The sequence below is a fragment of the Cyclopterus lumpus genome, chromosome 14, assembly GCF_009769545.1.
Source record: "Cyclopterus lumpus isolate fCycLum1 chromosome 14, fCycLum1.pri, whole genome shotgun sequence".
Lineage (NCBI taxonomy): Eukaryota > Metazoa > Chordata > Actinopteri > Perciformes > Cyclopteridae > Cyclopterus > Cyclopterus lumpus.
Genome location: NC_046979.1, coordinates 14,273,014 through 14,295,834, shown reverse-complemented (window position 1 = coordinate 14,295,834; position 22,821 = coordinate 14,273,014). Strand labels below are relative to the sequence as shown.

The window sequence follows — 22,821 nt, the reverse complement described above, 5'->3', positions numbered from 1 at the left end:
CGTCTTCTTGTTCACAGGTGAATCTTCTTTCTTTACATCTCAGTCATTCCTGGTCATCCATTGCTGCGATTGTTCTCTTCGCAACCGATTTGCTTTCCCCATTTTTACCTTCCTCTCCCCATCTTTTTCTCTACATCCATGAGGCCTCCCCCCACTCCCTCACTCTAACCCCCCAGCTTGTACACGTGGCACACACCACTGCAGTGACAGAGCCACATTAGTCATCAGAGACATACAGCTGTGGAAGTGCACAGCCCAACGACTAAGCTAACATGGTATTCATACCCCCCATGTCTAAAAATATAAACATACTCCATCAACAGCTAACATAATTACATATAGATGTTTAATCATTTAGGTAAGCACACACTCACAAAAGCATGAACACACATGCTTCAGTACATAACCACAGAAATATATATAGTATGCCAGAATTATTGCTGAATCATACAATAAGACTAACGCAGCAAAACTAACCTGAAAGGGGAAGATGTTATCACTGCGGCCGACTCCATCATCCATCCAGGACTTGGGGTTGAAGCCTGCGGGACTGTTTCGAGGGTACTTCTGGGATGCCACATGGTTGTTAGGAAAGGTCTTCTTCAGAGGAGAGATAGAGTTGATGGGGGTCATTCCGCCGTTCAGCCCTCTGCGATAATCTCTGCCCTGAGACCCTCCCCAGCCGCCGCTACCACTACCATAGCCTCCTCCAGGACTCCAGGAGGTAGAGGAGCCGGGGGAGGGAGAGGGGCTCTGGTAACTGGCTGGACCCCAAGGGGACGGGGGCTTGTTCAGGCTGTTAGACAAATGCGGCAACTGGCTGAAAGCCGGATTCCTGTGGGGAAAGGGCGGCGGAGGGTGTGGCGAGGCCGGGGAGCGCCGATGCTGCTGGTGTTGGTTGTGGGGATGTTGGAAGTGAGGGTGTGGTGGGGGAGCCGGGTGGTGCTGGGACAAGGCCGCCGCTGGTCCAATCTGGGGAGAGAAGTTTCCGCCAAACCCTGGGCTGACATGGTGTGAGAAGTTCTGGAACAGCAGGGGCCCATTGTTGGCAGATGCCGGGTTGAAGAAGCTGACGTCCTCATTGATGATAGTTGATGGTGCTGGCGGGATAGCAGCTGACCAGTTGTTGAAGCCAGTAAGTGATGATGAGGTTGTACTGGACTGGACCTGGCCAGTTCCCCCAAGACCAGACGTCTCCTGGTAATCGAAGCCTGTCAAGACAGGAGACTCAAGACGTAACTGCTTCTCCTTTCCGTTACTTCCTTCAGACGTGCCGTTGTCTGTCTTGGCTTCATCTGACCGGGCCTTTTCCAGTTCTGAAATGATCCCACCACCACCCCCACCCTCCTGGTGACTCCCAGGGGACAACTGCTGCTGCTTTTCTTGCGTTTCTTGCATTTCCTGTTGCTGCTGCGCTTTGGGCTTCTCTGGGCCCCCCAGGATTTCGTCTTGCACGCTGTTGTGGGTGGCTGATGCAGGAAAGAGCCAGGGAGAGCCTCCCGTGGTGCCATTCCCTGCGGCTGTGGTGCTGTTTATGAAAGCAGCAGGGCTCTGCGACACATTTTGGTGGTGGTGTGGGGGCTGCAGATGCGGGTGGATTCGAACTGGGAATGCAGACTTGTTGCCAGTGTTGTTTTGAACTAGGACTCCAAACCCGTAATCCCCCATTTGTTTTCTCCCCCCCACACACAAAAGCTATCCCGTGATCGTTTGTCCTATTGAGAGAAGAGCACACAGGATGGCATGCACTGAGTTAGCAGTCAGCCCCTCTCATTCTATTAAACATCAAGGGATTTAGAAAACAACTGATGGCAATAGACAATTTATTGTGACATAAAAGGTCTTTTTTTTGTTTGATTTTTAGGTTTGTTTTACTCCCTCAGAGAATTCCTAAACATATGACAATCATACACCACTGTCATGAATGAGCTCATTATGTGCTGAACAATCTGTTAACCTTATTATTACTCTGAGCAGTTTGAAAAACGCCACCCAGTTAACATTACATCTTTAGCTAATTATAACCCCGTGACGTTGCCAGCTTGTAAGTCTTCAGCTGAGCTGCTGGCAGCCACCAGCACCTAGCTGGAGCGCTGCTGTGTCAGTCGACACGAATCTCCATTTGGAGACGTTTTCTCAGCACAAAACCAACTGTCAGATAATCACGTGCCCGCGGCGGCACCTTAAAAGGTACCCCCGCTGCGCGAAGTTAAACTGAATGTTGATCATATTCACTATAAACCGTCTTAAACCCACTCGACCTTGTTTGACAGCTGTCACCAGTCTGTGGAGTCCAACCCTCGAAATGTATCGGATAAAAGTCACACAATGCACAATGTCACACACCGTTGCTCGTTGTTACACTCGCACACGTCAAGTAACAGCCGGTTAGAATAAACGAGACCTGTAAACTGGCTAATTATCATCCGTTGCTAACGTTAGCTAGCTAGCAGGCTATACCGGCCGCTAGCATAGACGCTAGCTAGCCGGACAGGCTCGAATACGGGCGAATAAAATGTCGTATCACCTTCTGATCACCACCTTCGACCTCGGCGACGTCTTTGTCGAGATCCTTTCCTCTGTTTGAAAGCAAGGTGGTGTCCTTGAAAAAAAAATAACCGAGTGCGTCAGGCAAAAGCTTTTCAGAGGCGATTTGATAGCTGACTCGTAACAGTGCAGTCGGTCAGCTCTTTTTTTTCTCTCTCTCTCTCTCTCGCTCTCTCTCTCTCTCTCTCTTCTCCTGACGTGTCCTGCCTGCTCAATGACACAGCTCTCTATCTGCTGCCCCTGATCTGGACTGGGTGATCAACGAGCTTTGTTAACGTGGCAATGACTGAAATATATCCGGCCGCGGTTCTCTCACAAGCCTTATTCGATCGGTGTCATTTTTTTCTCTTTGATTTTAAGGATATTCTCTCGCTAACTGTCTTTTCTACAGAGCCGGCCGATTCCTGTGTGCGCTTCCTTGGCTGCCCCTCTCTCCTGAAACCGACCGTGGCCGAATGACAGCGACTGTCAGCGAGAAATCAGCCGAGACACACTTCCGCTTCTAGCACCACCCTCTCCGCCGTGACCACGCCCACCGAGAACCACACCTCGGTACGCGATTGGTCGGACGACCGGCAGCCTCGCCTGATTTCTTCCACATTTAAAGGCCATGCACCAATACACCCATGCCATCCATAAGAACTGCCCACTGAGGTCAGATATGATTTTTTTTAAAGAGCGAGAGAAGAAGAAGAAGAAGAAAAAAAATCCTCGCAACACGTTCCTCTCTTTTTAAGATGTGGCCGGTATCAGGTCGTGAGAAAACCGAGATAGCCAACCCCCCTCTTCGAAATGATGGCAATGCCTCAGAAAAAAGAGTAGCTTTTTGATCTCATGCTCTTTCATTGTAAATGTGGAAATGAAACAGGAAGATATGATACATTTCAGGAGCTGTTTTTTGTTCCATTTTTGTTCCCAAATTTGGATATATTTACTTCATAATGCTTGTAATGTTCAGTTTTTTTGTTGGCATATAAATTGTAATCAAATTATATATATAAATATATATTTTTTTAGCATTGATGTCATAGTTGGTGGTGGCTATGTGCTGGACTGAATTATATTCAGAGATGTTTCTAATATTCTGCCTCTTTAATGTCAGGAAATGTGAAGGACAAAGGATTAGAAACAACTCACACAGCTTCAACACCACCTTTAACCATGACCTCAATAATAAACATATTATATTTTACACATTTTAAACAATGCCAACAGAAACTGGACATACAAGCTTGAAACATGTTGTGGCAGGACTATATTATTGGATTGAATGAGATTGAAGGACCTCTTCTTGTATTTAAAAAGTATACCAATTTCAACTATTCCCTGCATGCACCGTATTCTCTTATATAATAGTGTTAATCTTAATCTGTTTCAGTTCGTGCAGTTTCTGTCCAGTATATCACACTATAGCCCATGTGTCTGCTGTTCTCTACTCTGCCAGATGTCTGGCAATCCAACCCTTTTTCCCTCATCACCCGCCCACACCATTCCCCATGTCTCTTTTCCCCTCTCGGTGTCCTTCTCTCCTGTACGGTCATTATCACCTCGAGGTCATCAAACGGCTTTGACTCCATCAGTCTCGCTGACCCTCAACTGGCAGTGTTACCTGCAGCAGCAAATGGCTATCTAATAAATCTGTCATTTCAAGTCCAGCTGGGAACGAGTGATACATTAGTGAATCCGTAGTGTTGTGCATTATTAAGAATGTACAGAAAGAATGAGCCGGCGCTGGGAGGTGAATGATGGCAAGTATTGGCAGGGTTGGAGAGTGACCAGCTTAAAGTAATCCGATTTAAAAAAATTGATTACAGATGTCTGATAGTAACACTATTCACATTAAGCTTTCAAACTGGTGAGACCTGTGTAAATACCCTCACACGATAGAATTGGGAAGTCTCAAAAGTAAATTCAATTATTTTGTTATAACTTGATGCTAACAAATATTAAATGCAAGCTCTCCGTGTACCTAAAAGAGAAGACAAATGTCAAACTCTCCCTATTTGTACGATTCACCGAGACCATTATCTTACCCTCAGCAAGAAATTAAAACTTTTGAAAATGTTTCCACAACCACATTTTTTTACATTTTAGAATCGAGGAGCAGCTCAAATTATTTCCAGAAAAACACTCTCAAACTCCCATTGTGTCATTGAATTGTTCAGTTCCTTTTAATTGTAACGTGAGGCACACGTCATTAATGTCCTGCATCAGAATATATTGAATTTAGATTAATATTCTGCACTCTCTTCTGGAATAACATGATTGGTCCTCCAATATTAAGCAATGGGATCTCTCTGTCGGTGTGTTCTTCACATATCTCGAAAACCGTTCATCGGATCTCATTCACACTTGGTGGGTGTATTGCTGGGCACCCAGGGGAGTGCATTGTAGAATTTAGACATGCAACACTTTCAAAACAAGCGGATAGCCGACAGAAACAGCACCACTGTGCCATTGCAACTCAAAGTGTGTAAATCTTTCTCATACTAACTTATAACACTAATAATGTTACTGCTAGCAAAATAATTCGGGGCCCAGCCGCCTGTGAGTCCCTTGGTTATGTTTGAAATCGCATACGTAGGCCTACTGCAAACGAGTTAATCAGTGAGTCCTGCATTAATGAATGATTAAGTAGGATTTTACCAGCAGACTGTTCATACCACGGCTTCACTAACGTATGCAAAGTGACGATGCTGGTTTCAGGGCACCTGTAGTTCATCTCCCATAGTCGATAACGATTCCTGAGAGACGTTATTTGGATAAATTGACCGTATTGGAAATCTAAATGGTTACTTTACTAGTAACTAGTAAAACTATTAATACTGCAATTTTGAAGTGAAAGTGGCATTGTCGGCACAATGCATTTAATTGTACTTAACGTCTGTTCAAGGTGGAGCTTTCAATTTATAACGCTGGATAATTACATGAATAAATAATTAATCATATATTAATTATTATATACTTTGTAAGTCAAATCTGAATCTAGAATGTAACCAGTCTATCTGTCGGGCAATTGTATTACTAAAATGTTTTCTTACACAGTAAGTATCGAGTTGAGTTTTTTGACAGTGCTTTGGGGGCCTTTTGTATGTTCATTTTGTTTCAATTAGTTAGAATATGAGGATTCAATATTTTTCCTATCTAAACATCATAATAAATGTATAACTGCGAGGGGCCCATTGAGCCTTCTGCCGTATACTTAACGTATAAGTCTGCTCCTGGTGTTTCCTGCTGAACTAGAGTGCCAGCAGTGTTTCTGAATGTGAATAGACACAAATTGGCTTTATGATCGAAGTCATGGCAGGTGTATTGTTCAGGACTCAAGGAAGCACAGTGTTTAGTTCTCTGAGAAAGCTGAGAGCAGCAGTATCCCTGCATTGCTTTTTAATCAATGTAAGTTCAACGGCAGCCAAACACTTGCCGCATGCATTTCTATTATATATTGCCATTACTATCTGTGACCTCCACTCCCTTTTCTCATTTTCTAATCTCCATTTCCAACGAAAGTGTTCAAGTGAAATCTTAATCATACGCTGGAGGGCAAGAATCAGCAGGGGGAAGGAGTAATGTTTGATTGTTGTAAATGTGCTCCAGCTTTACATTTCTCTTGCGTAGGGCAGAGTATTCCTCTCACAGCGGGGTGGATGTTTAAGGGAGCGAGCTCGGCACGGCAAAAGGGTTTCTACAGAATAACCGGTCTTACAGGCCGCACTCGGGAGACAACACCCTCTCCTCCTTGTTTCCCTTTCTCTGTCTGTCGTTCACTCTCTATCACATCATTATCAAATTCCCCATGTCCAAAGCAACACAAAAACAAAGCATGCATATTTGTCTCCAGTTTCAGCCCAAAATATGACTGTGTACAAAGCTACTGAGCCGTGCGATTCATCTACTGTATGAAATAGCTAATAGACAGTTTCTCTGGCAGAGGTTTTGTGTGTTCTCGGCCATATCCATGACTGGATAGGTGCTATGAATAAAACATTGACTCCATTAAAAAATTAATCGCCTTTTACCTTAGGCATAATTATGGTGCAATTCCTCCCTGAGTTCATGTGAATGTGTGTGCATGTGTGTGCGTGTGAGCACAAGTGCTCATTTGTATGTGTGCACAGAAGGGCTGAGTTCAAATGTGCACATGCTAATTTCATAACCTCAATGTTGATTATTTATATCTTAGGATCACATTTTGAAACAGCTTCCTTCTACTATGATGGCAGAGGAAAATCTTTTCCCTTTAGCATGTTTTCCAAGTTGACATTTGGGAAACAGGGACTTCTTGTACTGCTTTTGTCGGGAGTGGGGACTTGTGATGAAAAATATCACAAGTATCCATTTTTTAAATTTGATTTAGTGTCAGGATCCATTGATATGGACAAAAGGATGCCTGCTGTGGAAGACATTGAGCTGTGGTACCACAGTGTGTGAACAATCTAACATGACCAGCTATATCAGTTCCAATATACCACTATTTATACATAATACTCATGACCTATTGTGCTTTTTTATCATTAACAGTAGAATAGAGACTGCATCTGTTGACATGGGAAACACAATCTATGTCGTTTCAGAGAGAATAGTGAACTAAGCCGGAGTCAGACTGACATAGTAAAGCTATAATTACGTGTCTCATATCTATAGTAGGTTGTGAACTTTAGTGGGCTAATCATGAGGTATGGACCTCCGGAGCAGAACATTAGTCCCCATCAGGCCCTGTTGGGTAATTCAAGGTTTTGTATTTGTGTTTGATATGTTTGATAGATAGATGGTCTTTGGATGATGTAACAAAGCCTCTTGATGTGCTGTCGTATACGGTTGTGTTTGTGTCCTATAAATATTCAGTGAGTGTTCATGTTGCTAACAAAAAGGTGTGGACGTGCTCCTGGGTGGCTTTGGGACACAGCAAGGACCTCTGGGTAAAGGGCAAGTGGACGGGCGAGGTGGGGCAAATACAAGAGAGACTGCAGAATCAAACCATATGTGCGTATAAACAAGGATTGTAGTTGCATTGCATTGGTTTTGAACCTCACAGCGACTTGATAGATGTAGCAGAGCCTCAGACCGTTTTCCAATTTTCTGCCAAAGTCATATTGAATTGGTTTAACCAATCATTCATTATCATTGATAAAATAATTTGAAATTTAAATAAAAAGCATCAATGTTCTTCATTTTTTATATTAAAGAGCTCCTCACTGTTTTTTGTCTGACAGCCTGAGACCTTTCACATCCATTCAGTGTATTTTGCCCTGTCGTTCCCTCCCTGAGGACTCAATACTAATTAAGCCAAAAGGGTCTCTGCTGGGTATACGCCACGACGACTGTTTGAAAAAGACACATGGACTGAGTGAGTGAGTGAGTGAGTGAGTGAGTGAGTGAGTGAGTGAGTTTGTGTGTGTGCGCGTGTGTGTGTGTGTGTGTTGCTAAGGCCAGGCTGATTTCATGACTCCACTGGGTACAGATGGGATAATAAATTACAACAGAGCAGCAGCTTGGGGTCTGTGATGTGATTGTCAATGTGTGTGTGTGTGTGTGTGTGTGTGTGTGTGTGTGTGTGTGTGTGTCTGTGTGTGTCTTCGGGCATACTAGATTGAACAAATATGTAGTTATGTTAAGACACATCTCAAAAATATGCAGTTTGACTAATCTTTAATTCCTCCTTTTTATCTGATCATGCTGTTGCTTTCCATATTAATAATGGAAAAATAAGTATTTTCTTATTTTAAAAAGTGCTTCATAAATTTATGAATTGCAAAAGAAGAAGAGAAAAGAATGTGAAGAATTAGCATAATTATATATAAAAATGAGTAGCAGGTGGATTACCTGTTTTTCCCTGGTGGTAGTTGTATTAATCAAATGAGGATTGTGCATTATAATGCCAAAAGGTTTCACAGAGAAGGGACTGCACACAGTGTCTTGGTTTAGCGAAAGTGTTCTTGATCCTTGTGGATAAATTGGGTCAACGATGTACTGAAAAGTTATAATTGTATATCTTTCACTACATCTCTGTATCTTGAGTGATGCATGTACTATATGTGGCAGTCTGCAATGTGTGAATGTGTTGTTGCCATGGAAATGTCGAATTTTGGCTACTTGTTTTTTTATTCATTCACTGTTAGTGACACATAAAAGGGATTCAGATGCTGCTTCTTTTTTTTTTAATGAAGTAATAAGAAAAACAATTTAGAAACAAGTATCAGTCTGTCATAGTGTTGTGCCTGTGTGTGTGTGTGTGTGTGTGTGTGTGTGTGTGTGTGTGTGTGTGTGTGTGTGAGAGAGAGAGTCGTGCACAGATGTGTGTGAAATCAATCGAAGGAGTAGTTTCATTTACCTTCTGGGAACTTCTCCATGGCTGATGAGTCTGGCTGGGTGACCGGCCGAAAGGAGCCAGGACAACAGACGCTGAATGAATGTAGCGGCCAGCTTCAAGTAAGAATCGCCCAATTTGGTCATTTCCCATGGTTTCTTTTAATCACATGATGTTCAGTTCACAGATCAAGTCTCTGAGTTGTTTTTTTAGGAAGATTACAAAATAATCCAGATTATATGGCATTATGCATAATCATGTTTCCTCAAATTTCTAAATGTATCCAGCACTTTGGTTTATAACCAAATGCCGGCAAAAGTAATGGTATTCCCATTATTACTATAAATAAAACTTGCCTTGCCTATCCGCAGCTGTACTTTATGTTTAGTGCAATTAGCCAGTGTTAGCATGCTAGACTAAGATGGTGAACTTGGTAAACATTATACCTGACACGCATCAACACCTTAGCATCATCATTGTGAGCATGTTAGCATTCTGAAGTTAGCATCGAAGAATAGGGAATAGTGAAATTAATATTGGTAGAAGTTCAAAAATAAGAGTGTAGCTAATTTTTTATCAACTCACTCAATTCTATATGTAAGTGAAACATCAGATTATATTTAAGTCTAACTGCCAGTATTTTTTACACAATTACTATGTAATTTATTTTTTTTGTCAAGCAGGATGTCGACATTGTTGCCCTCAGATATTCTCCAACTCTCCAACTGGAAATAACAACTAGGCTGCTGCCATTCCCACTGAGCTGCTGGCCAACTTGTTTGTCATAGCAATGGTTGCAGCTCCTTCTCTCACTCAAAACAACATGGTTTGTTTGAGGTTAGAGGATGGAGTTGGTATCCCGTCTGTTGAAAAGTCTGTTTGTTGTCCACTGACCTGCGAGTTGTACCCGACTCTGGCTGTGCCCCTTGTAAGGTCTGTCTGCAATGGGTTCATTGTGTGTGTTTGTCTTTCCCTTGTTTTCTATTTCCTGTGTGTGTGTGTGTGTGTGTGTGTGTGTGTGTGTGTCTACACACACATACACAGTGCTGACAGAGGCTAAAAGAAAGACCAATGGACAGAGGAATGCTGAGTCAAGCAGACCTGAGCCACTCACTGCCCCAATAAAGGTACAGAGCATGTGGCCTCATCAATAATGAAAAAGACCTCCTTAAAGCCCTGAAAGTAACTGATATGTATGTGTGTGTGTGTGTGTGTGTGTGTGTTTGTGTGTGTGTATGTCTGTGTGTGTCGGTCTGTCGGTTTGAGTAACGTTTGGTTATTAAGACATCAGGCTAGTCCATGTGTCTCTGTGGTCAGGAGAGGGACATGGTTTGGTTCATGGTATTTCCAGATCACTTTAACTGCGAGGTGGAGCTCCATGTGTCTCTTATCAGTTGGCACAGCTGTACCTCCGAGGATACTGTGATGTACTGTGATGTGTGTCAGCCAGCAGATGTAGTGAAAGCCGGTCTGAAGGATGTGCACACTTTGACTACCAGCCGAAGGTTTCCAGACATGAACACACATAGTTCCCTCCGGCAACTCTGTAATCCCACAAATCTCCGTTCCCTTAACTCAGAATTTAGAATTAAGACGTTTTTGGTTAAAGTTCCTAAAGGCTGAACCTCATTGCACTTTGAATTGCTTTGATCTTAAGTCCTCACTTACATTAGTTGGGTGTGTTTTGTGTGCCTCTAAGTATCTGGGTCAATTTAGTATTTATCTGTAACATATTCTAATTAAAATATATTCTGCATTTTTATTTGTCCAAACGCTATTTTAAAGCATACAAATAAGGAGCCACACAAACAAAGTAACAGGCAGATGGGGCAGAGAAGGACGTCCCAGTGAGATGACTTATGGGAGGAGAGCTTTGATCATAAGGAAAATGTATTTCTTCAAGGCTGTAGATGAGATCTCAAGCATGCAATGTTTTCATTTAAAAACTGTAAACGCTATTAGAGTATTCTCAGTGGACTGGTGTCAACCCAAAAAATAGACAATATGCCATTTTGTGGATTGGACCGGTTCCCAGACAATCATTGGAGACTCCATAATATCCTCATAATTATATCACATACTATTGAACTATTTCTTTAATGCACCTCACACTTAACTACTTTTATTTGACCCTGTCTATTTGTTCTATTAAATAAAGCTAATTGCCCGCATGCCCCCTATCGCATGAGGATATCCTGAATGTCAATTTAAGTTACTGCTATCTATGCAATGCACTACCGATAATATCAATGCTGATGAATTCACAGATGCATATTGCAGTTATTGCAAGCCTGCTGAGAAATATTATTGTGATGGTGGTCTTCTATATTAGGAATCAGTGGGAGTTGGGAGCCTTCAAATGAATAAGTGATTCCTCCCTGTTATTGATTTATATTCTTATATTCGGATACTTCATGATTACTCCTACAAATGTTTCTATCATGTGGTCCTTTTAGACCTAAAAACGTTCCCAGCCAAAAGCTAATAGTGTACTGGGACCTCGTTCTCCTTCATCTCAACTTTCTCTGAAATTTTGTTTGGAAAATCAAACGTTTTAAACCACAGTTCAATTCATTGTTTTGGCCTGAGCTTGCACCAAAAAGGAAGTACTTACTTATGCTTTAGTGGTTGTATATGTACGGGAAGAGTTACATAACATGACATGCTCCTTGATTTCTTAATCTACAATAAAAAAAATCTGATTTGAAGCAACATCTCAAGACTTTGAGGTTTCAAACGGATCCGAGGAAGGACGACTGTAAAAGGAAGGTCACCGATGCACAGGGGGTCGCAGGAGTTTACAGGATTTCACAAATCTTTTTTTAATGTCTGGGCGGGTTATGATTGCTGTACGAGCTGCGTTATTATCAAGCAGAAAGACTTTGTGACCTTTCCAGTGCAAGAAAGGGTCCTTCAGTAAAGCGATTGATCCCTCCCGCCCCAAACCCTCAGGGACCCCAGGAACTGTTGTGTTTATTAACCTCAGTTTGCAGAGTTCACAATCTGGCCCTTTGGTAGTTAGAGCCATTGATTGGAGTACAACACATAGATGATCAATCTGTTAAAATCGCACTGGCTGGGAGCTCAGCCAGTCAGCAGCCTCTGGGGTCACGGGAGGCACACAGCAACGTGACTGGTCATGGGAGTTCTGCGTGCATGCAAACAAAAAAGCATTTTGTGTGCATTCATGCATATCTGTTCATCATACTTCTATAGAGATGTGTGCACTGTGTAAACATACATTATTCATGAACATTATACACTGTCTACACACATAAAGGTAATGGGGCCCAACATGCAATCCCTCAAAAGATTCATAACAAACGTTTTACAATATAGGGTATTCTTTGATCATCTGCAGTGCTGCTCCCAGAACAACCTTTCAAAGCAGATACATGGATGGCGAATATCACAGTATTCTTTCTACTAAACTCAGAATAACAACTGCTCTTGCATGGTACTTAGTACTAATTAGCTAATGTTAGCATGCTAACACACTCATGATTGGCTCCATAAGGTGAGTTGTACTTTAAATGAGTACATAATAATGATATTCAATGGTGCAAAAGGAGAGTTTGATAGGTGCATTTGGGTATTTACTCTGTCACTGCTATTTATATTGCACTTTACCAAAGGGTTTTACATAATGCATGCAATATTATGTTATGTTTGGCAGACCATATACAGGTCTACCATACTAAATCTTAATTCAACCACACATTCAATGACCAGGGGTCAGTTCTCTGTAATGCTGCTTGCACAATGGCGTGCCAACATTTTGATCTTTTTCTTTTTACCGTTGTCTGTGTTCGTGCTGTCTACTGTGACCCAGCCTCACTGTGTCTCTCTTCCTCTTAGCCAGCAGTAGTGGACAGATGGTAGGATCAAAACCCATCAAACATTTACAACCTCACAGACACAAGCCTCATCACACTCCCTCCCTGACATCAGAGAGATTCACCCATACCACCCCCACATGTACATACACATACCTGCCCCAGCCTCAAGCTTGCTATTATTTTCAAACTAAGAGTTTGATGGACGCTTTGACACAAGTCTGAGTGGTACAGTTGCTCTTCCGCCCTCTGACCAATTCAATGATTTAGCAAAAAGGATCCTATATGCTCTGCTTTACTTCAGCTTAATGCATTTGTTATGTTGTTGACATTTTTCATTAGGACATATTGAACCCATCAGACTTGTTTTACTGCAGCCTTGAGTCCCCAGGGTCCTGTATCTCAAACAAAAGGAGAAGGACGGTAGAGAGGCAGAGAGGACAAGGATGATGAGTCAAGGTAGAGAGAAAGAGAGGAGGAGGAGGAGGAGGAGGAGTATGACTGTGTTTAGGAGGATGGGAAGAGAGAAACAGATGATTAGCAGGCGGGGAGATAGAGGAGGAGTGGTGGAGGTGGAGGAGGAGGCACAGGAACTAAAATGGATAGCTGCATTGCTGTCATGCTACAATGTCCTTCAGGCTTTCACTGAAACAACAAGCACCCACTGACTGATGACGATAACGTGCAGCAAACTCTCTCACACAGAAGAACTCAAGCTGACATGACTTGCAGAACCACGGATGTATGTTGGGGTACGAGTCCAGCATCGTAACCATAGTTTCCTATATGCTGCGCTGCACTGAATAATGTTATTTAGCCTATACATATATTGCAGCCATTCCTCTGGTCAAAAGAAATATATAATTGTGTGACTGCAGTCCTTGCAGAGACGCATATTCAAACAAACATAATGTATACTTACATGGAGACAAACACATGAGTTAAAATTGTGTAATAATGATCGGTCTGTTTCTGTCCCAACAACCCCACAGAGATTTGGTTGCCAAGTCAACCACGGCCACCTCGATGATAACCAATCATCAGCAGTAGTCAGCTTGTCTTTACCTCTATTCTATATTCATCTGAATCACTCATGCTGCTTTTCATATCATTCATTTGTATTTTGCCTCTCATGCTTTAGGGATCATGACACGTTGGCATGTTTAAGTCACAGGTGTTCGTCATGAGATTAAACTGCATGTCCAGTCTTCATTGTACCGTTTGTGACAGGAAGTCAAATCCCTCACTCTCAGTTTGGCTTAATCTGCTGAGGAGCTTTCAAGAATCTGGTACACAATGACTACCGGGTCGAGGGGAGCTCTCCAAACTCCAGTAACATACTGGTCTCACCATGCAACTAGAACAGCACTGGATGGTGCAGTGAATTGGCTGAGTAGTGAACATCATCAAAACAAAGAAAGCTCAATGTCATCTTAATCCAAAGTTTTTGGGATGGGCTGTAGGAAAGAGCAAGCAAACCAGGAAGAGAGAAAACCTTCTTGGCACACGCACTGGGTGAGCAACTTCCACTGTAATGAATGAGCGGCATCTTGGAAAAACACTTTTGCAATCAATCTATGTGTCTAACTGATCACTGTAATACAATAACAGCGAGAGCCACAGTAATTATGGCGCATCACAAGAAGGCTGTGATATTGTGGGAATGTCTGCTGACTGAATATTTAACAGGATTTTGATAAGATGCACCATGGCGAAGAAAATCTGCCATAGAATTCAGCACTACTGGAGCAATGCCTAGCCGAGCTTACTCTGGGATAGTAACACATACTACCAAATGAGGGTAGCTGGAAAATCAAACACTAAATTAACGAGGATGTGTGTGCAGCAATATAAGTGGAGATTCTACTAGAAAAATTCCATATGATGTCAGAAATGTTTGATATGTTACACACTTAAAGAGACTCATGGTATGTTACGAACACATCTGTTAGGATTTAGACCGATAAGGAGAAGGTATATTTACACTAAAGTCAAAAAAGCATTAATTGATAATTGATTGCCCTGAGTCTCTGAAAGTGAACTATTTAAGTCATAAAAGGTGTTCCACTAGGAGTAACACACATTGGTATACAGTCGGGCTGCTGCATGATCTGCAACATAAACAGAGATAAAATGATTGCATGAAGGGTTACACGTGATTCTCTGTGTACAGGCTGTACGAGTTTGAAGAGCTTTAGCAGAGCGCAGTGAAACAGTAATGGCATGAGCATACCCAAGTCATGCATAAACTACAGAGAAAACATTTGCCTGCTCATATTTGCATGGATTCACTCACTCACTGACCCACAGACAGCTTCGCTGTCTATGCTGCCTCTTGTCACACCTTGGTCTATAATAAGCCGTGTGAGTCATGCCATTTTACACAGGCAATTACCCATAATCACTCTAGACATGCTGGCCACCAGAAAGACATAGGCGCAGAATAACACAAAGGTCACGATAACACAATAGCCGTAATTCCAGTCAGTGCGTCATTAGGCACGCTGTGCATATTCCGTCCATCTATAATTTGAGGTGAGTTATAAATAAACAATATATTTATGTCTCTCTTTCTCTCTCACATGCGCGTACACACACACACACACACACACACGCACACACGCACATGCACGCACACACACACACACACACAAACACACACACAGAAACCCAGAGCCAGAGCCAGTGATGAGTCTGAAAGCTCTCCCAGTGTTGACAGTGCTTGACTCATTCTGCAGTGTGCCTGCAGTCATTGAGATGCATAGCGAGGTCTAAACAGAGTTCTGCCAAGTTGTAGGCAGCTATTTCACCACCATAAACACACACACACACACACACACACAACATGCTGACATGCAGACACAGATGCACAGGAAGGAAGAGACACAGCCAGGATCACGTGAAAAGGCAATTAACTACAACCCTTAATTTCTGTGGTGTAAATTCAGAAAATAGAATATATGTTGGATGGATTTTTTTAAAGAGGAAATCATTTAATTGTGTTATCATGAACGTTGCAGAGGTCTTGTATTGTGCCGAGTCCCCACCAACATTGGTAGACATGAAAGCTACAGCTCCGTGATGTTCGTACTCAGGAAAAGATGATCTTTGAGCTCAACGCTAATGTCACAATGCTAACATGTTTAGCAAGATATAATGTTACCATGTTCCCCAACTTAGTCAATATTAGTCGAGAAGTATTAGCACTACAAAGCAGTATTTCCTGTGCTGCTGCTTTGAAAAGATGACTGGTGCTGCACCTGCAAGAAGAGCATCACTCAAGGTTGATCTGGAGATGACGAAATAATGCCGAAACCCTTCAACACGCTTCTTTAAAGTGCAGGTTAAAAAAAGGGCCATAAGGAGCTGTATGAGTGTTGTCAATGTGTCTGCTATTCAGGTTGATGCTGCATGTTCTTTTGTTCACCTCCAATGTAAATGTCTGTCAATTGATCTGGCCTAAAATACCTCAACAACTATTGGATGCATTACCATGAAATTTGGTACAGATATTCTTGGTTCCATCAATTAATTTGATGGAAACGAAAATGTTCTAATATGATCTAATACATCTAATAACTATTGAAAATATAAAACTACATTCTCATCAACCTCAGCTGTACTTAGTAAATAATGCTTTTTAGCTTATATTAGCAAGCTAAAATACAAAACTATGTGAAACCTGTTAAATACAATTAGGTAGACATGCTACCACTGCCACTGTCAGTGTGTGTAGTCGCCAACTGATTAGGATTTGATTGTATTTATTTTCATTCAAATCCGGACAGTATTTCCTCCGTAATCCTGCTGACAAACCAAAAAAACAAACAGAAAACATAACCTCCTCTGCAAAGATAATTACCCCTGTTTGGCCATTTCTTGCTCAAACGACCCAAAAAAAGAGTACATTCATGAAATGTACCATTGATCTTTCTATTTTCAAATTTTCTATTGATATCCCTGCCCTCTAATCAGCAGATGCAGTTAGCTTTTCGTCACACCTCAGATGTTGCTGTTCAAGCTGCTGTTGAACTCAGGGAACTCTCCGTGAAGCCCCACTAATTTAAATCCAACCTGATGTGGCACAAAGAAAGAGAAAGTGTGGACTCAAACACATATTTAGTTGAAAGGCAGGTGCATTTCAAACCAAAAGCACAAAGCAACACCCTGATCTGTAATCTGTAAAGAGCATTTAGTGGAACAAAGGTCACAAGGCAGCAGTTTATCTGCATGTTTGGGGGAAGGGTTGGCACGGTGAAGGGATGATCAGCCAGCCAGCAGAAGGTGATTTAAACTGATCATTTACTCAGCTACGTTTTCATAGTGTTTCAATTACATGTCAGAATGTTTAAAGAGGAACAATAGTCCACTGTGAATATAGCACAATAATTTATGATGTCAGTCTCCCTGCATGATGTTGCAAAAACTAGCCAGAATACCATGGAATTAGTAGGATTATTTAGGATATTCATGATCCCCAGAGGATGGATTTAAATGTATTGTGAGATCTGAAATTTCGTATCATTGGGTCACATTTTACCCAAAAGTATGCACAAAACATAATGGCCAAATGTACAGCAGATTTGCTGCAGATATTCATGGCCCCTTGATGGTGAGGCAAATTGTTTCAGGTGAAAATAAAAATCTAATGTGCAGGTGTCCATGAAATCTCCATGTTCTTGCTGTGATGAGAAAATCCCTTTTTATTTGAATGCCCATATGTCTTCATATGGGCTCCTTTCCTCTCGCATCATCCTTCGGACACACCACCCCTTGTCAGTATGTTGTTTGTTTAATCCAATAGTTATGGAGTTTCATGTTATGGAGTGTGATGGTCATTGCAGCTGATTTCAGGGCTGTAAAAGATAATATTCGGATTCAATACATTAAAGACAATGGTTTAAAAATGATAACTCATACAAAGAAGGGATCATTTATGAGAAATACTGCCATGTCATCAGTATGAAGGTGTCATTATTATTCAGTCAATTAACATTTATCTCTGCATGCCAACCTCACAGCAGAATAGACATCCAACTCTTTTTTTTAAAGAAAAATGATAATCACCTGATCCTGCTGTTATAATTGGGGTCAAGGAGAACTCATCATTTATGAAGAAATATCATCCCTTTCTCTGCCTGTGACCTTGCTGTTCCACTCCAATTGATATCCAATTGTGTGTGTGAGTGTGTGTGTGTGTGTGTGTGTGTGTGTGTGTGTGTGTGTGTGTGTGTGTGTGGTCATCTAAAAAGGCCTCACAGGAGGTTTTTGTCCCACATCGGTACCTGACAGAAACGTCTCCCTAATAACTAGACCACCACAGACTCACACACATTCATACTTGCACAAAATGAATACACAGACACCTGAGGCCAGAAACAAAGGGAGCAAGAGGTCTGTATCAGAGAGAGAGAACTGCACTGTCAGTATACATCCAGCCTCATTTTCTAGAAAGCTCTACAGTAATTCCTCAATGAAAGGGAAACTGCAGCGTCACTCCGAACAGGGATGCCATTTTGTTTCAGAGGCAGTGCAGCACTGGAGTATCATGACTCGCGTGTTGTACACATGAAGGTTTGTCTCAGCCTGGCTCTCAGTCTCTCTCATTGCAGATTCCACTGAGTTTCGCTCTGACAATTTGACACCTTTGTGTATGTTTGCATACTGTTTTTTGTATTTTTTATCTTTGTCTCAAACGTGCATTTTTCTGTCACACTCGCTCTTATCTTTCTCTGTCTTTTACTCAGTGTTCAGTGTCCCGATGCCTCTGATTGCCACAGGTAGCAAAAATAAAATTATTAGATTACCATGACAACATGAGGGAGGGAAGTTGGGGTTATGTCTATGTAAACAAACTTCATGACACTGATGAATCATCCAGAGAAGCAGGACCAGTATGTGAGACACTCCCTACCTCCTGCTGACCCAGTATGCATGTATGCATGTTTACATGTTAAACTAGTGGAGTTTAGCTCCTGCAGTAATTTCTAATGTAAATAATGTCCGGATGGTGTTTTGAGTATTCATGGTCTTCATCTGCGTGATGTTGACACATAACACTCAGAGTGGTTGATCGCGTTGCTCAATGGCACCTTGACTGTGGTTGTCATGGGAGAGTAGAGCACCAGTTGTTCAATTTCCTCCCACAGATTTTCAGTAAAGTTTGACTAAATTTTCCTCTTTAACCTTCACAAACACATTTCCTCATCTTCACACCCCGTACCTGACTGGTTCTCTTACACCTTTCTTCCTGCTTCTATTGTTCTTCACCTCCTGCTGTGAAGAGACTTATGCTGTGCCATTTCCTTTTGTATTCCTCCTCCTGTTCATCACCACCATTACCCAGCCCTTCGCCTTTCTGTCTACTGTGGTGGTGGTGGTGGTTTCGCAAACGCAGACCTCCATTTTCGCACCCACAGCCTCGCCATAGCAACAGAAGTGACTGTGTGACTGCCTGCATATCAAGAAAGGGGACAAAAAGAGGAGAGGAGAGGAGAGGAGAGTTGCAGTAACATTTGTCTGCTTGAAGAAAGATAGTGAGGGGAAACGCCAAGCTTCGGTCTCCGAAAAGTTAAGTAGGTCAGTCCTAATCTGGGGTTGAGTTTAGCATATAAATAAATAATGAAGTCAGCTTCACAGTAAAAACACCAACTAGGTGGAAAACACTCTAAATATGAAAGCCTCACACACGTTTCAACTACTTGGTTAAGTTTGAGAAAACATGGTGCTTTGTTACGTAAATTAACTGTCAAGTGACTTACGTAGGTGACGTTTGTTAAGTATGTAATTGTTACGCAGCAGAACTAAGGTAAAGTGAGTCAACGTTGACTTTTGGTTTCACACGAGTCACGAACAACGGTATCTTGAGTGAAATGACCGTGTTTGTTTGACTCCATCAATCCCGACCTTTGTCCTTCTTTATACGACATCATCTGACTTCCTTAGGGGCAGCTCTGCATGTCTTGGCTCACAATTACACGGGTTATATATGAATTACGGCGCATTACTTTTTGTAGCTAAAGTTGTTGAGAACAGCCTGCACTCTGACTTATACACACGGTTACCTGGTTCACCATCACCGTAAAGCATCATGGTGATGAGCGATGGAGGCAGATGTGGCCTGAAGAAACTGGCTGTAAGACAGCTGAGATATAGTAGATAATGAGGAGGTAATCAGTAGCAAATTGTGTCAATGTATGTATGTGTGTGTGTGTGTGTGTGTGTAAGAGAGAGAAAGGGAGAGAAAGAGAGGGAGAGAGAGAGAGAGAGCGCCTGGACCCTGTTGGAGATATGAGGTGCATTAGACAGATGGGGCATGTGATAGGTCACATCTGGTGATGGGTGGAGAGGAGAGGACAAAACAAAGGGTAGTTAGATTTTATTTGCCTTGTGATTTTTAGGGATATTTATGTTCTTTTCAGGAGGGAAACTATTTATATGCACACACTATAAATCTTAGCATGAGGATTAGAGGGAAACAGCTAACTCTGTCGACTATTAAAACAATACACATACTGCACCAGCACCTCGAAAGCTGAATCATTTACACAACGTACCTCATGTTTGTTTTATAAACAAGTTAGTTACATCTCACTCTCAGACAGAAAGTGCATCCACTGTAACTGTTCCTTTAAATACAAATACACAAACTCTTACACTACAAGGCTTGAGAGAAGAGGATGGTGCCATTTCCCTCGCTCTCTGCCCCCAAGCAGTGCATCTTCCATCTGTGCATGGTGCCAACAATGTCTTCTGCTTTTGGTTATTGTATCTGTCATTTTCTACCCCAAACCCTTGTTATTTATCTTTTGTAGACAGCCAAACCAAACCACCTATGGCAGTTCAAATACATGTTCCCTTTTCATGAACTTTTAAGGTATGTTTTTCCCAGGCACTTGTCTTGACTCTGGTGTCAATGCACAGCTTTGTTTAATAACCTGGTTCCATAACATGCATCTCGTTCTAAGGAACAATACCTGCACTTAACCCTTTATGTGGAACACCGCTGTGCTGCCTGATACACTTCTTTGCCACCATCAGACTGCACTGATTGGATCTATTTTTCCTTTTTGCCCTAATAGGGTGTTATAATATTTAGTTTCCTAATCACACTTTGCAGTGCCTCAGCCATTTTGGTTAACCCCGTTCACACAGAGATTTCGCTCACCAGGTATATGTTGGTAATGTCACAGAATATAAAGGTTGCACTTGAATGCACATGAAACAACACTGCTCGTCTTTATAACCTCTATATCAATGGTGTTTGTGCTTTTACACGCAATTCAACAACTTATGCCTCTTGTTATTTTGTTCTATAACCTCCTGTCTACAACGAAAGTGAGAATGTTTTAGTAAATATGTAGCTCGTTCTAGACGTTCTTCTACAGCAGGTAAACAGACAAACATCAGCTGCTATTTACAGAGCAGCGCTAATCAAACAAGTTCTCCCGCACAGAGCCGGGTACAGCTGGTGATGTCTCTGTTATGATAGTGCAGAATGTGTTGGGTGTTTGTGTTTTATTCAATTTACGACAATATGATACCACCATCAGTCAATCGTATTATTGTGTAACAAGCTTATTGTTACAATCTATAGCATCAATAAAATAATACAGTTGGGTGAAAAGATGTGATACCAGACCAAGAAAGTCAAAATCATGTCCCAAAGATCATCTTTTTTATTAGCAGATTCAGGAATGAATTTGTACTTAAAATTAAAAGCGAGTCATAGTAACCAGAACGGGAACAGGAATAAACTGAAAGGGGGTGACCTATATTCTGACAAAATATACATTTTTAATTATTTTCAAAACCTGAGAAAGATTTCGTACATCTGTCTGGAGAGATGTTTTCTCATCTCTTTTAATTTTTGGGAACTCTGCCACTTGTGGCTCTACATTATAAAACCATTGAGAAAGTGTGGACTGGTTTTGGTGCGATGTATAAATGCACCGGATCACAGAGGGGCTGGCTGCAATGGGTGATCTGATTTCCCAGGACAATGGGTGACCTCACCATGTGATTGAACACCAACACTGGTATCTCTGGTTACCGTCGTCGTAGCAACAAACGCTAATGCTGCATGTCCTGATCTGTGTTGATGATGACAGCCTGGTTTGGACAGTTAATCCCATCCTATCAGCAGAATCTTTCTTTTTTGGCTTTCCATTAACTCTCCCAACCCCTCATCCTCCTCTCTTTATCTCTTTCTAAACCAAAATCACTACTTTATTTGTCACTATCTTCATGAAAAAATGGATGATAGCAGCGGTATTGTCCTTTCCTGCCAGGCTTATTAAAATATGCTTAAAGATTAAACAAAACAAATACTGCACACATCTTTGCTGCCAGTACCAGCAGCGTGATGAGGCTAGTTTTTATCATCTCGGCTGATTCCTCCCATGGGCTGTGTAAAGAATTTCGTCAGATTTGAAGGCAGATTAGGAGTAACAATGCTTTTCATTCTGTAAAACTGCAAAACAGTAAGTCATGCAACTGAAATGTGCACCAAAAGCAGAAATCTGATCAAAGATATTCCTGAACAAGTGAACTTTTACTCCTGTTTGAGTAGTAAAAACACATTTGCCCTCAATTAATATTGTGATGTAAAACTTTTTTTTGTACTTGCAAACAAATATTAATGTTTGGAGAATGTGTATGTGCATGTACATGTGATGTGTATGTGTTTATGTATATATATATTATATACGTGTGTGTATAACAATGGGTTATATGTGTGTATATTCATATTAAAAGTAACAATTGCAGTTACAATGCAAAAAAAAAGAAGAATTACCTGTTTGAGGTAATTATTAGGCCATTAAAAAAAATGAAAGTATGTATTTGTGACTTGTTTTTTAAATGTATCTCTTCAGTAGCAACCAATGTGCTTTGGGCTGAGTGCCACAGACAGCTGGTTTTGGTCTTTTCATGGGATCTGTTGACAATAAGAACAATATTGAATATCCACAGACTAAACCAATACCAGCAGCACTACAACACTACAACACCTAAAGGTGCCTTTATAAAAGAGCTACCGTACTGCATGAAAACATATTGTACTAACAAAGTTTCCAAAGTCTGTCTGTCTGTACCTCAGTACAGCAGCGCATGAGCTGAATGACAATGATA

At 41.5% G+C, this 22,821-nt stretch overlaps 1 protein-coding gene across 2 annotated transcripts in view; it reads right to left on the bottom strand.

Moving 5' to 3' along the window:
- The window catches only part of LOC117742424 (cytoplasmic polyadenylation element-binding protein 4), a 28,882-nt gene extending 25,850 nt beyond the window's left edge, over positions 1 to 3,032 (bottom strand). For both annotated transcript variants that reach the window (XR_004611030.1, XM_034549761.1), the window contains exons 1-2: positions 2,528 to 3,032; positions 478 to 1,715 (exon numbers count right to left, since the gene is read on the bottom strand). Coding sequence is in view for 1 of the 2 variants with exons in the window: in XM_034549761.1 (XP_034405652.1) it covers positions 478 to 1,668 (1,191 nt within the window). In the remaining variant the exon portion in view is untranslated. The remainder of the gene's footprint in view (positions 1 to 477; positions 1,716 to 2,527) is intronic.
- Between the last annotated feature and the right edge of the window lie 19,789 nt (positions 3,033 to 22,821).